This window comes from Emys orbicularis, chromosome 8 (genome assembly GCF_028017835.1).
Source record: "Emys orbicularis isolate rEmyOrb1 chromosome 8, rEmyOrb1.hap1, whole genome shotgun sequence".
Classification (NCBI taxonomy): Eukaryota; Metazoa; Chordata; order Testudines; family Emydidae; genus Emys; species Emys orbicularis.
The window spans coordinates 83914622-83930444 of record NC_088690.1 but is presented as its reverse complement, the minus strand read 5'-3'; the positions used below and the strand labels follow the sequence as shown (position 1 = coordinate 83930444).

General features: G+C 40.1%; 1 protein-coding gene across 1 annotated transcript in view; it reads right to left on the bottom strand.

The window, feature by feature from the left end:
• Positions 1-15823, bottom strand: part of SLIT3 (slit guidance ligand 3) — a 798116-nt gene that overhangs the window by 285613 nt on the left and 496680 nt on the right. The window contains exon 8 of the mRNA XM_065410175.1: positions 13957-14120. Coding sequence (XP_065266247.1) covers positions 13957-14120 — 164 coding nt within the window. The remainder of the gene's footprint in view (positions 1-13956; positions 14121-15823) is intronic.

Below are 15823 nucleotides of genomic sequence, written 5' to 3'. Positions count from 1 at the left end.
AAAAAGAACTTTAGAGAAATGTTTGCTCCCTATGAGGAAAAGACAAGTTGGTAGTTAGGTCAAATTTAGGTATGGATTGGGACCACAAAGCAAGTTTCCACAGGGAGTGAGGAACTTTTCTGAGAAGCACAAAGCAGAGTTTTCTGGCTAGATGGGGATTAATCCACCACAGAGTTACCTGGACATGAAATAGAGGGAAAGCGATGCCGTGCCTTTATTCTCAGTACAAATGTAACAGAGAAGTGGAGGGAAAAAAAACACTATCAAAGTTTTAAGTATACAGAATCCACTGAGTTTTCATTAAGGAGAAAAATGTCCAAATAAATGAAAATGCAAGAGAAGGAGGATGGCTGTGCATGGCCCTCCAACCCCCGCATATTCTAGATAATTGGTAGCAATGTTTAATTTTTCCCATTCAATTAAAAATACCCCCAGAAACTAGAATTTTTTTTGTAAACATAATATTATTCTATGTTTGGCTTAATATACTCTGTATTGGGTTTTCCAAAATGTTAAGACCTATACCCTGTTGCAGCACACATTTTTGTGCTGGTTTGTGTGACTATCTAAATCTATCATAGGTCTTTTGAAGTCAATAAGCTCTTCATTTTTTAAATGAGTGGCAGCAGATCTTGGCTGTTGGTTTTCAGAGCACCTTATTGGATCAAAAAGACTTCAAGCATAAATTGCAGAATCGTTTCAAACAAATGAGTGGGGTTTTTTTTGTATTTTGTTTTGTTTTGTTTATTTTTGGCAGAAGACAAACATTGCTTTACATGCAACAGAATTTTATTAATCTGTGTATTGTACATTCCACCACCATTTCAGTCAACATTCATCTGCTGATCTTAAGGTTTCTTTTATCAAACTGTAAAGAGAGTCTGAAAAATGATTTGGATTAAATAGTTCCACCTAAATGATAGTTTGTGTTACTTTTACCTTCACGCCAGGTCTATGTGAATCTTGGGTGTAAGCATATTGACAGGACAATGAAACACCATGGAGACAGAGTTTAATCAGAAATCTTCACTGTTGGTGGTCTGGAGGAGATATGTCCATACTAAAAAGATGACTAATCAAGTGTCCAAATCTAAATATCCCTAGAATCTAGGGATCCCTGGAGTACTAGAAATCCAGATCTGGATCTGATTTTCACATGTGGCATTTATCTTTATAATTATACACCAAACCCCTGGTTCAGATCACCATCAAACTAAGGATGTTCAGATCAAGCACTGAATTTCCCAGCTTCTGGGGTTACCCTAATCCAAAAAAAAAGAACCCACCAAGAGACTATATTTTAGAGCTCTACTACTTGTGGTAGCTAATAGTTTGGTAAGCTACATACCAGGTGAGTGTTACCAAAAGACATGGCCATGGCATACAGAGCTGTAACAGGGTAGTTCACCCCCAAGTACTATCGGGCCCAGCTTTCCTTTTCCAGTTCAGGTGTTCCCCAGTTTGGTGTAATGAGGAGTTACCCTGGGAGTTATAAATGGGAAGCAACCCAAGAGTAAGCGTTCAGAACCCAAAATCCAGGGAGGGAGAGAGCTCAGGAGAAGAGAAGAGCTGGGCTGAGAGCTTCAGGGAAGGGATGACTCCGAGGGAAGAGAAGTGAGAGCTCCCTAGTGAGCAGTGGAGCCAGATCAGGCTGGTGAAAGCAGAAAGCAGGAAGGTAGTTGGGGGGAGGGTCACCTATAAACTTCCCAAAGCCAGAGAAGGCTGGGGCAGGGGTGTGGGGTGGTGGCTGAAGGCTGACTGCAGCGGAGGGAGATGCCTACTGGCTCTCTGAGCTGGAGAGCTGAAGGCTGGGAAATGATGGGGGGGGGGAACTCATTGATGTCTCAGGGCAAGATCTGGAACCATACAGGAAAGAAAGAGGGTAAAGAAACATCTCAGCTAGAGGGGCTGGGGTGATGAGAGATGCCGGAGCTGCACCTGGGAGCTGGAGCTTGGTGAGAAATACTGGAGCTGTATTGGAGAGTTGGAGCACAATGAGAGACTCCAGAGGTGTAATGGAGAGCTGCAGCATGGCAAGAGACTCATGAGCTGTGCTTGGGGTGCTGATGAATTTTTTGTAATAAATTAACCCAACAAATGGCTATTTATACTCTGAAACCTTATGTGGCGTTACTGCCGACTCCAGAAGAAGGAGAAACTGAGGGAGGTGCCCCAGTTATGTCCCGCCTGCCACAAGAGGGCACCCCAGGAAGGGGTCGCCATATGACGGGGGGTTCTCAATACTACCTACAATTCAGAGAGATACTGCAGCTCCACTTCTCCAAGTTAATTGCATATTTAACTTTATAGATAATAGAACTCACTTCATTCCTTTATATATATATATATATATATATATATATATATACACACATACACACACACACACACACACATCTATCTCTTTCTATACATAGATAAATCTGAATACCCTTTGTGCCAAAATATGCACAGTTGGATCAGTCATCAGGCTGACAAAAAGGATAGTTCTCATCTATCTCTCAAGAAACAGAATGGCATCTCTAATAATTTTAGTATTCGGTATCTTGTATGCTAAATTGCAGCATTTTGTTTTAGAATCAAAGTCCATAGACTATGGAGGGAGAGAGGGGAGACTTAGGGCCTTGGAGTTTACTGAGAAAAGTTAATTTCTGTTTTCAAATTAAATATTTCATTGGCCTCTAGCCTTTTAAGGGTAGCCAATAGACTGAAATTGCAATTAGAACAGAACAGTTGTAGATTATAAATGGATTAAGTTTTGAAATGAGTAAATAAACCAAATAATCTCATTCCTATTGACATCCAGTTACGGCGCTTTAATTAAACACAGTAAGTAGGTCTCAGTTTAGTCCTGCTTCACCTAACCAATCGTTTTGATAGAAACCTACAAAATACTCCTTGTTTTTTCAGACGTTCTGCTGGCTTGAATATAAACCTGACAAGATGAATTTACAGGGTAAAGATCTATGACAGGTTTAAAATAATTGTAAGTCTGATGGATGCAAAGTTACTGATTAATAAACAAAATGGTACATTGCTGCAACAAATGTTTGGATACGTTATGAAAACTGTGGTCCTTGACCACTTGTGAGTAATTAAAATGTCTCTATGGTATTTTTCACAAGGGTAGGGATATCAGTCCTGGTATCTGGGTTAAATACAACTACATGATCTGTATTACAATTTTCACTAAATTTGAAATGAATAAATTTGTCTCTCGTTGCTTTCTTAAAACAACTATGTTGATGGTTTTGAATGGCCACTGCTTCCTAGTGGTGAGATGTCACCCCTCCATGTACAGAGCAAAACAGACAGAGCTGGGTGAGCCATTCATCATGAACATGGACAGGGTTTCTTCTCGATTTCTTGATGCTTGGCTTTTCCCTCATACTTACCCAGTTGGGATTTTCTGTGAAAGTCCACTTTCCACTTTCACAGTCTGCCTCTTCCACAATTTAACTATTCTGAGCTTTGCTTGTATGCACTCTTCTGGCTGAGAGAGAGTACAGACAGTTCCTAATGAGCATCCATGAGCCAGGTGGGGCATTTACTCTTCTCTGAGTGTTACACTTCCACCACTCTGCCTTGTGCTGCGTAAGCCTGGATTGTTGTGCCCTTCCAACACAACACAAGTCCAAAGGAGGTACTGCTACTGCATATCATATTAAACGGGCATATCTTGTTCCTGGAGTCCCCAGTGGAATCAGTGTTGAGTAATCCCATTAAAGCCAATGCAACTATTTGAATGAGTCAGGGTGACAGGATTTGGCTCATACCAAGTGAGAAGTCTATGACATCACCAATTTCCTACAAGTATCATTCTATACTTCAACCAATGGTAGCAGTAAAACTACTCCCAATAATACAGTTTGAGTTTTAAAGCTAATTTAAATTCAGAGAGAGCGGACACAGATTCCATGTAACTCAGTGTGTCAGTCAGACATGCATTAGAATTTTCATGTATTTTCTTGAAAGCAGTTTTTACCTAATTTCCTATGCATTATTAAACATTCTAAATTAGCAGCAGAGGACACAACGGCAAACAGAAAATTGATTGTCAAGTCAGGAAGACAAAAATGAAGAGGCTGTCCATGGGCTTAAGTCAAATGCTTACAAGAGTTTGAAGTCCAACTTCATTCTTCCCTACTCAGCAATATTCCTGTAAGTGAACTACAGCTTCAGAATGGCATTCCATTAACACGAGTAAATGTAGCACTTCCACTGTATAGTGAAATACTATTAGTGTATTAGTAATAAAACAAGCCATTAGGCTTAGACACCAAGACAAAAATGTAATTACATTAGCACTCTTGAAGTAATGGCTCAAAAGCTGACTTCCTGTATGATTATACTTCAATCCAGAATCATTAAACAAGCAGTAACACTCCTTTTACAGAATTCTGCTTAAGGGGAAAAAAATCCATGGCAAACCCAGTGAACATAACAAGCAGAGAGAAATAAATAAGAGGGAGTACTCTGATGCTGCTCCATTCCACATAAACTTACTATAGTTTAAGGACAATTTTCAGTCATGATCTCCAGAGAAATCATAGTAACAGAGCTAGTAATGGGAGCTACTTTGGACCAAATTTAGCCCTTGATGTATGAATGGGGCTCACAATTAGCTTCTTGCAGAGCTTGGCCAGCCAATTATGGATTACATTGACTTTCTTGCACAGAAACCGGCTTTGCTGTATTTAGAGTAAATATTCCTATTGTTTCACACATTGTAGTGCAGTGTCCCTCATAGCAGAGAAGAGGCAGGTCTCTGCTGTCATGAATGTACAGGAAATTAATTATTCAGGCCAGGATTGGTGCTAGTACTTTAGTGCCCAAGGCTGCTGCTACCCAGTGGTGCAACCTGGGCAGAGCAGTCCTAGCTGGTGTGGGTGGGGTTGCCAGACTGCAGCCTCCCCTAAAAATTAGGCACTTTGGCCTTTGCCTGTGTAGCCTACCTGTAGCACTGATCCTGATTCAGGCTAGAAGTCAAAGATGAAATCTTGCAGTTCTCCCTTTTACTCTAGATTCCCAACTTATCATTACCACACAGGGTCTCACTAAGTCTTGGACTAAGCAGTAACAGAATGGATTGCTGACTATTCTACACATGTCAATGCATCATCTAGATAAAGATGTTCTTGCTAAAACAACAACAAGTTGAAACAGGTCACCTTTATAACAGATGAGGGGGCCATTGGCAATGAAATTTGAAAGCTACTTGATAAGCACTGATACGTTTCTCTAGCAGGTTTTTGATCCTCTAGGAGGCCATTTAATTTTCTGTTTTTGCAAAAATAAAAATAAAAATTACACTTATATCTGTTTACATGGGCGAAGGTTCACTGTCCAAAGTGCTATGTACTGGCCAGGTTTCTAGCATTTCTGTCCAGGTTTTCACTTGGCCCTAATCAATGAAGTCTATGTGCTGTTTTTATTAAATTTTGCTTTCCTTTTAAATGTGCACCTTCCTAACAGAGCTCCCATGGTACTGAGAGATCTCTTCACTTTGCAGGTTAGTAGGGATAGATCCTGGGAGTAAGCAAGAAGCAACAGGGTGAGATTAATATATGTTTTTTCTACCCCAGAACTTAGCTCTACATGAAGAACAAGAAGTAGAAGTCATCTGACACTCCAGCAACAGCCTATCGAAAAGGACCCTGCAGACACAGTCCTGTATCTTGCATAAACTTTGCACCTGAAACAGTTTTCACATGAGAAAAACTTCACAAGTTTTCACACATTTGGTCAAGGCCAAATTATTTAGCATTTTACCCACCTGCTAAAGAAGTCTTCCCCCCCATCAACTCCCGGTTTTGCCGGTGATGCCTCCCCACAGTCCTCAACATAAAAAGTCTCTATCATCATCCTGGGTCAACCACAACCAGGACTTCTTATTCTAAAACAGTATGTCTGCAACTGTTATTAAAATTAGCAATAAGAATGCAAATAGGGATGCTTCAGAAGGTCTAAACAAGAACACACTTTACTGATCTCAGTTAAGTATTGGAAAGTATGTTGGTGTATGATAAACGGCTCAAGAATGCTGACACACACACACACACACACACACACACACACACACACACACACACACACACACACACACACACACACACACACACAATTTGTCTTTTGGCTTTTACTTTTTACTACTTCTGGATGGTTGCTTAACTTTTGTGTGTGGGATTAGCATTAATAAAAATGTGAGTCTGACAGACCCAGAAACAGAAGCCCTCCATTTAACCAAAGGAAAAGTTCAGTGTAGACAGCAGTACTGCAAGCATTCCCAAAACATTCTACCAATTGGGCCTTATTTTAGAGAGCCTACCTTTAGGAGACTATAGGTAAAGAATAGTACCCAATGAAATGTTTCTTTAAACTAGATCTCAGTTAAAGTTGGTGGTGACAAGAGTTGTTTAGTAGGAGCTGAAAATTCTTTTGAAATGTCACTGAAGGGCACCAAGAATAGATTCAGACCCTGATTTTCTCAAAAGGCATGAAGAGAAATGAACAAACACAGTGTTAAGTCCTGCAGCTTTGCCGAGAATCCAGTTTAAGAATGTTTACCAGTACTCTTGGGGCTCTCAAAGGGGCTAAAACCCTATCTTAGAGACAAAAAAGGTATTATTGGCTAATTTAACCCACAAGTCACTCATATAGAAACGGGCAAAAGTTGGAGCAAATAGTTAAGTTGATAAAAAGTTGGCAAATGATAAAAATACTGAGATCTGGTATTTAGTGGTAAACTGAGGAGAGCAAAGCAGCCTGAACTGAAGCTTTGCAAACCAACCAACCAAACACAAATACAAAAACCACATAAAAAAAAAACAAGAAAAAACTCTGACTCCCGTGACCATTAAAATCTGGACAGTTGTAGGGCGCATTGCTACCCCCATCCCTGCAGGAATTGAGATCAATCGGTGGTGGGGAAAGGAGACAAAACCTTCCCTGCTCCCTCAGAAATTATTGTTGCTGCTCAGTTAGAGCAAGGCCTGCATAATTAAGTGCATCACTGGATAAGATGTCCCACTCATCTCCTTCTCTTTATTTTGCTTTAATCTACATTCCTTCTTTTTTCAGGGGTTTACCACTTTTACCAGCTATCAGTACCTCCCGATAACATTTTGTAAGTAGCAGACGATTTTATAGATATAGATATAGATATATAGATATAGATGTATTACTGCATAAATGAAATATAAGCAGAGTATTTTTCCCTGCTTTTCCCTTGGCATTTTTTGAATGTTCTATGATGATATCTAGCCTATGAGTATTATTTATATTAGTTTTTCATTCTTTTTTTTCTCCTTAACAACATTCCATGAAGTAAAAAAAAAAAAAAGATTAAATCAGTCTAGTGATTCTAGAAGCCCTGGCCAGAGATTAATGATTTTAGTACTGCTAGATCTCTTTTCAACACCAACCAAACAACCTTTCCCTCCTTGCTCAGGCTCTTGGTGTTGTGCCAAGAGGCAGTAATGGGATAGAGATGCTGCATTACCCTCCATATTATACCTCACACAGAGTTTTATCATAGGAATCGGGAACTTTAGATTCCCAAATTAGATTTGTATCAATTCAATGTTTCCTTAAAATCACTGTCAGCTGCATTAGTCAGAACAGATTGGAAGTTTGATTCTGGGACCGATTCTCCTCTCACCCCAGTTTCAGTGTGGTGTAACTCAACTGAACTTCAACTGAATTACTACTGATTTATACCGCGGCAAGTATGTGAGAAGAAAATTTGGCTGTGTGTGAATAGAGGGTGAGGAACAGGAAGCAGAAAAAAACGCTCTACTTAATGGGAAAAGAAAATTATTTAGGTAACCAAGTTCCCCCCTTTCAAACTCCAATTTCATTGCTCATTAAAGAAAATCTGTCCTATAGGAAGCAGTTCAAAAATTAAATGTTTAAATTTATGTATTGTTACATTTCCTATTGGAGAGTGCATTGAAAGAAATAAGTAAAAAAATCAGCTATGAATTGAAGGAGATTTTAGATACTGGTAGTACCACTTACATTAAAAAACAACATCTTTTTTATTTCTCCCCTGGAAACTTATACCTCTGGTATTCCTACCCTACTTTTATTTCTTTAAATGGTGCCCACTGTGAAGTATCCCAAGTGACTGGTAAAAAATTATGTTGTAATATTGTAACAAACCAGTGCCAACCTAGGAGCTCAGGGTCATCACTATGCCGCTTTGTGCCAGAGCCACTCAGAACTTGAAGCAGCAACAGGGACAAGCATACTAGCCAGTGCATTACACTATCGTACGACAGGCTCAATTTTCTTGTAATGGAACTGCTTTACACTCAACTGTTTAGTTTGAATGAATATTACTTTATTTCTCCTGAGTCTCTTTCCTCATTCTCCTCATATATGCACTTTAAAAAACACCAGAACTTAAGGATGGTTTATTAAAATATTTTGAAAAAAAATCAAATTGTGATCTAAAATGGGGGCATTAAGCGGATCACCCACAAGACACTGACAAGATCAAGGCAATTGCTTGCTGACTGTATGGCTTCATACACTCACCGCTTTAGACTGCAAGGCATTAAAGCGAGTGACAAAAGGCTTTGTGACTCAATGTAGCTGATCAGTATGTAGATTAAACTCACCTTGAATGAGCAAAGATCAGGTAGGAGAAAAATCAAAGAGCCACAACTCAAATTCATGTAAGAATTAAGTTAGGGGACCTAGGGAGATGAAACAGAACAGCTACCCTAAGGGGGTAGAGAGAAAATAATTTAACAGTGTAATATCTAAACATTGCTTGGGATCTTGTTTTCACCTAAAACCGAGATTGGAAGGCTCAAATAGGTACAACAACAAGCTCATATCCCCCCTCCCTCAACTGCTTCCCTGATACATAGAAGAATATGAAAATAAACAGTCCCCTTGCATCAAAGCAAAGCTGATATTTCAGCTGACAGACAAGTCTTTCCTCCGTGTCTTGTTACTCTTTGTTTCCATAATGTGGTTGGGAGTTGAAGAGTTGTGGTGGAGGAGGATAGGAGAAATGTGTCATACTATTTGTACTTCATCGATTGGTATAATCATCCTTTGGTTGAAAATACAATACCATCCTATTTAGTATGGTGCCTTGCATGCCAACTCTATCTCAAAATGTGTTGCAGAGTTAAATAAAGCAGTTTCACAGGGGAAAAGATGTGTTTGCAGATTAATTCAAGCATTAAGACAGAGTTCTGACAGAAGCAGCTGCAGAAGAGAAGACCGAGAAGTGGACAAGTTATGTTAACAGCCAAAGAGAAGGCTCATGATAGATGAAGAGAGGGCTAGTTAACGATGTGGAAAGCTGCCCGGCATTTCTTCACTGCTCTCCCACAATGGTAAGACAGGCTACCAAATTATTGTTGTCACCGAAAGCCAGCACTGTTCAGGATCATATAAATTATGTTTCTCTGCTGTCTTCAGTACTACAAATCTGATTAGACATCTTTTGAGCTATATTTGCAAGCCAGCCTCCAGGTTGCTGCACACAAATCTTCCGCAAACACATATGCCTAAGCCAACCCCTCATTTCCACGAACAAATCCCAGTGTATCCAAACCATTCAACTAGCATGTGTAAAATTTAGGTGCACAAATTGAGAGGCCTGCTTGAAAACTTAGTCCTTCAAGCTCTTTTATTCTGAATGTATGCATCTTGCCCATCTCTCTTACTATACACATTTACCATGCCAGAGAGGTAGCATGGTGCTTCATGCCAGGCACTAGATATGGCGTGTTACAACCTGGGTTCTTGTTCCAGTTTTGCTATGAGAGTTTGGGTGACTCATTGCATCTCTTTGTTCTTCAGTTTTACAACCATTCCCTGTTACGGAGGATTCAGTATTTAGTTGGACCCTTAACACTCATTAATTCAAGTTTTAAAATTTGCTATGAAATGAAAAATGTGTTTTTGGGTAGTGTTCTGTACCAGTCTGAAGTGATTTTCCCTAGTTCAAATTTAAAGTCCATAATATGGTGGTAAAAAAATAATAATGAAGAAATGTAAAGATCTCTCTCCTCTCCCAAGAAAAAATGCCCATTACTATAAAGCAGTTTGAAACCCTGAACGTATACTGAAACACAATGGTGCAGCACATTGTATTCCAGCACTAAGCTTGTCACTATGAAACACAGAAGCCTTTTAGCACCACTTTGGGGCTTGTTACTGTTGTTCATATCACCTTAAATTATATAAAATACATTCACAGTGAGACAACGCCTGCACAGCACCATCGTCTTGCACCAGTCTGATCTGAAGTCGCTCTATATTAAGATCCAGTAACTTCATAGTCAAACAATGACTAAACTTGTCTGTAAATTCAGGGAGGAGAAGCTGGCATGTGAAACAGTGGGGCCAAGGTTTAAGATGCTCTTTAGAATCAGGGTCATCTTCAGTAAACTGCGCACACAGATTGTTTTTTTTTTTTTTAACAAGTGGGCATTAAATGGGATTCTGTGCTAAATCTTCCCCTGTGATGAACTCTTGTAGATTTCCATTTCGCCACACACCATTTACAATTGGGGGCTAAGGAATGCGTTCTCAGGACTACAAAGCTGATGGCTTTTTTGTTGTGTGTGCTTTTGTTTGTATTGTTTTGTTTTTTAAATAAAAAACAGGCTACCCTTAAGAGAGTTACCTGATAGGGAATCAGAGAGGACTCCTTAGTCATCCTGTCTCCCCCTATTCAACTGCATTTCCTTTTCTCTTTTGGGACAGCATGGCTGATACAGAACACTATTTATTCTGGCAGGTACTTTCCCCCTAGGGATGAGTTTCTCTCAGTCCAGTTATACCTTAGCTCTCCTGACTTAAACATCTCCTTTTGTTTCACTGCACAGTACTGTTTTTCTGGAAGCATCAGTTGTTGAGTTCTTAAGGAAGGATTGGCGTGGTTACCTCCCTAGTAAAATGAGGCTCTGTCAAGGGCAGTTTCCTTACCCATGTTTTTTTCTCCTCTTCACTTGTCCCCTTCACCATGACCTGTGGTAGGTAGTCTGTCTAGTCTTATCTTTGTAACTTAGATTTTAATGGCCTGCTTTTCAGAAGTGCTGGGCATCTACAAATCGCACTGAAGTCCATGGTAACTACATGAAAATCCGACCATACGTGATCCTTGGTGCATGGGCCTTGTTTCCTTTGTCTCTGCTACATGCCATGCCCATCTCTAATTTTTTAAACTAACTGATTATCAACAATGCACTTAAGACTTTGATCAACAGGTAGTGATCAATGGCTCCATGTCAAGTTGGCAGCTGGTTTCAAGTGGAGTGCCCCAAGGGTTGGTCCTGGGGCTGGTTTTGTTCAATATCTTCATTAATGATCTGGAGGATGGCGTAGACTGCACTCTCAGCAAGTTTGCAGATGACACTAAACTGGGAGGAGTGGTAGATACGCTGGAGGGTAGGGATAGGATACAGAGGGACCTACACAAATTAGAGGATTGGGCCAAAAGAAACCTGATGAGGTTCAACAAGGACAAGTGCAGAGTCCTGCACTTAGGACGGAAGAATCCCATTCACTGTTACAGACTAGGAACCGAATGGCTAGGCAGCAGTTCTGCAGAAAAGGACGTAGGGGTTACAGTGGACGAGAAGCTGGATATGAGTCAACAGTGTGCCCTTGTTGCCAAGAAGGCTAACGGCATTTGGGGCTGTATAAGTAGGGGCATTGCCAGCAGATCGAGGGACGTGATCACTCCCTTCTATTCGACATTGGTGAGGCCTCATCTGGAGTACTGTGTCCAGTTTTGGGCCCCACACTACAAGAAGGATGTGGAGAAATTGGAAAGAGTCCAGCGGAGGGCAACAAAAATGATTAGGGGGCTGGAGCACATGTCTGATGAGGAGAGGCTGAGGGAACTGGGATTGTTTAGTCTGCAGAAGAGAAGAATGAGGGGGGATTTGATAGCTGCTTTCAATTATCTGAAAGGGGGTTCCAAAGAGGCTGGATCTAGACTGTTCTCAGTGGTAGCAGATGACAGAACACGGAGTAATGGTCTCAAGTTGCAGTGGGGGAGGTTTAGGTTGGATATTAGGAAAAACTTTTTCACTAGGAGGGTGGTGAAGCACTGGAATGGGTTACCTAGGCAGGTGGTGGAATCTCCTTCCTTACAGGTTTTTACGGTCAGGCTTGACAAAGCCCTGGCTGGGATGATTTAGTTGGGAACTGGTCCTGCTTTGAGCAGGGGGTTGGACTAGATGACCTCCTGAGGTCCCTTCCAACCCTGATATTCTATGATTCTATGAAACCCTTGTCCGACAAATACAACTATTTACCTCTCACTTGTGGTCACAAATTAATACAACAATGGGGAAAAGCTTACAGATGTGCCTGCCCCCACAGCCATCACCTGAGCACCAGCCATTTCTCAAATGTTCCTAGTGCAACCACCACAATTACATTTCATACAGCTGACACTGCCCTCTCTGGCACAGCACTGCCAAGTGGCCCCATTGAAGGTAACAGCCATTTTGTACAAACAAGCACACAAGAACTTGACAAAGTCTTGTCTCCTCCCTTATGTAGTTCTCACATTTTCTCGCCTTGATCAAGCCATATATAAAAATAACTAAAAAACAGAGTTATTTGTATTGTACTATTTAGGTCAGACGTGTAAGTTTTAGCATTGCTTCCTTCTAAGGTCAGGCTTAAAGCACCTACAAAAGAACATAATCTCTCTATAAAATGGGGCTTTTCCTGCTGTTTGACTCAAGCTCTTCAAAGCTTCCTATGATAGCAGGAGGCGGGCATAAGCGCATCTCTGTCCTTGCCATCTAATACTATTACGACTATGTATTACTGATGTAAGGGACCAGAGTGACAGCCCAGAGAACATAATGGCCAACACCATTTCAAGCTTCTGCACACAACCCCACTAATGTGCCTCAGTCCTGATGGACAACCTTTAACAGTGAAGGAAAACCATAATCTAAGATCATTCAGTCCTTGGCCTTTCTGCTGACACTGCCAGCAATTCCGGATAATATAATGATGGTTTTCGTAATGCAGGACCTTGTAGTCATATGAGCACAGAGTCAGGAATAAGTGACTGCTGCATTCTACTCCTAACGCTGACAACAGCTTGTTGAGAGACTTTGGGCAATTCACTCAGCCTCTCTGTATCTAGTTTCTCCACCTGTAAAATGGGGATAATAATACTTCCTCACCTCAAAGGGACAATGTTACTTAATATTTGAAAATGGGTATAAATATATAAAATACTATGATGAGTAAAGATGATTATTATCTAACCTGAGCTCACCGCATGTTGCATACAACCCCAGTCATCAGGTGGTACAAACACACATTTGGTCACAAAAATCAGTGACAGTATTTTAATAATACACTGATAAAACTTCAATAGATAGATAGATAGATAGATAGATTATGATCATGCCGGTTTTACCAGTAAGGAAAATCAGGCAGAGAGAAGTTAAGTGTCTTGATTTCAAGTCACAAATGAAATTTGTTTCAGAGCCTGGGACAGACCTCTGGACTTATAGTCCATACCTTCATAAATAGACCCGATTCCCACTGGATCACACTCCATTCTGGAAAAACAGCAATGTATACAGATCAGCATTTACTAATCCTTGCCCTTTGTAAACTAGTCAGCTGTAGAGATTAGAGGAATTTTCCCCTGAGAAATGCCAAATTACTACTTCTTAATTGTCCTTTCACATTAAAATCATTTCTAACACTACAGCTGAGAAAATAATTTGAGAACAGAATAATTAAGAGTCCAACACTTCGTATGATATTGAACAAATCATAACAATTTACAATATTAGCAAACAGTTTAGCAGTGATATGACTGAATCAGCGCTGGCACGGAATGACATTTAAATGGGACTAATAATAATACTTCATTCACTGGTTTTGTGTGAACTTCATTATAAAAATGTCAGAAGATAGATAAATGAATAATCAGTGTCATACCAGAGCAGACGTATTCCTTTTTCTGAACATCCGCCACATTAAAACCCCGTAGGTGCACGGGTGCCATGCAGAATGTGAACTGCCCAATCGAGCGTCTCTGACGCAGCCAGTCAGACAGCCAAGCCAGGTGGCAGTCACAATACAGGTAATTGGAGTGAAGCCGCCTGTAATGGGCAGAAAGAGTCACATCACATCTGAATGTTTTAGAAACAGTGATTAAACAAAGCAAACTCGTACAAATTTTCAGAGACATTGTACTAAAAACCCTGCACATATTTTCACACAGGAGTAAGCTGAATTATTAGAGATAAATGTTGAGACTAGAGGCTGAGGGGATCCACAAAATTGAAGAGGCTTTCATTTGATCAAATTGACTTTTCTGTTATATTGAAAAGCAATAAGTGAACCTGACAAGAAGCAGAGCTCCAAGTAAGCATCCAAAAGGATGGGTGTGCAATCAACCCATGAAACTGAAAATTTTCCAGCAGGCAGCAATCTTGGGTGAAATTACCAGTGCCAGGAGTACCATAGCAGCTTCACGGTAGTTGGAGGCTTTTACCTTAGGGCGGTATAGACAAAGCACAGACGACCTCCAAAAAGATAATATCTATTAACTGAACTTTTTCTAATCCATGAAAGGTTTAGTTCACATTTAGGTGAAGATTCATCCTTCCCCATCATTAAATAATTTAATACAAGCTTCACTTGTTGTCATGGCCATCCATTGAGCTTCTAAGAGGAGTCTGAAAAGTATAGTTCAGCAATGGGATGTCTATTTTACAGACTCACAACAGATTGAAATCTTAAATACAAAATACTCAAATTATGAGTACTTGTGCAATTTTGCTGCGGGTTTGTGGCACACATTAATTGCTTCTCCCACTCCCACCCTCAACCATCAGTTCATTTTTAACATGAATTTAACATTTTAAATTTCACAAGAGAAGATGTAAACTTCTAAGTTTATACTAAAGACTCCCACCCACCCCCGCCAAAGACTGAAAATCCTGTAAGATACAGTTAGACAAAGCATTCTTAACTGCAATGCAGTAATATATCAAGTATTATATGTAAAAAAAAAAAAAAAACAATTGGTGTGCACACTGGATGTAGCCTTGCCAGCTCCAGAAGAAATTAACCATCAATCTAGAGATATTCATATTACACAGTGGCAGTTGAGATCAGTGGTGGCGCCCAAGCTGACAGTCCCTAGATTTGTATGTCTGGGGGGAGCCAGTGACGCATTTTCAGTGGCTGGACCTCAAGCTTGGAATTCATTTCCATGCTTTGGCCAGTAGCGCTTACATCTGCTGGGTACACTTCAGGGCACACTGTAAAGCATATCTATTCACCCAAGATTTCAATGAAGGGGCGGGGTGGGGCAGCGATGTTGTTACATTTTGTGAAAGTTTCAGAGGACACTGCATCAACTAAGAACTTTGGTAAAAAAATTTTATTATGAATTTTTTTTATTTCGTTTTTGATAGGCACAGTATATAAACTGAAAGAACAAATATATACATTCACAAAGCCGAGAGAACACTGTCTAGGAAAAGATCACCCTAATTGCAAAAAGGCTGTGTCAACCTATAGATGAACAATTTCATACAGCTAACCTGGCAAAGAATTAGCATCCCTTCCCATCACAACATTCAAGAGCATCCTATGATGATATTCAGAATTATACTTTCTAAAGAAAGTAGGAACATGCCTTTTTTTGTTTTCAGACAGGGTTCATATGATAAAAATTTCACAAGAACTGCTTCCATATCTCCTATTTGTTTTCTTGCTAGATATGTAGAACTAGTTTCTGGGTTTAAATATTTTAACAGTGGGAACTATATTACTCCTCAATCCGCCTGCATTG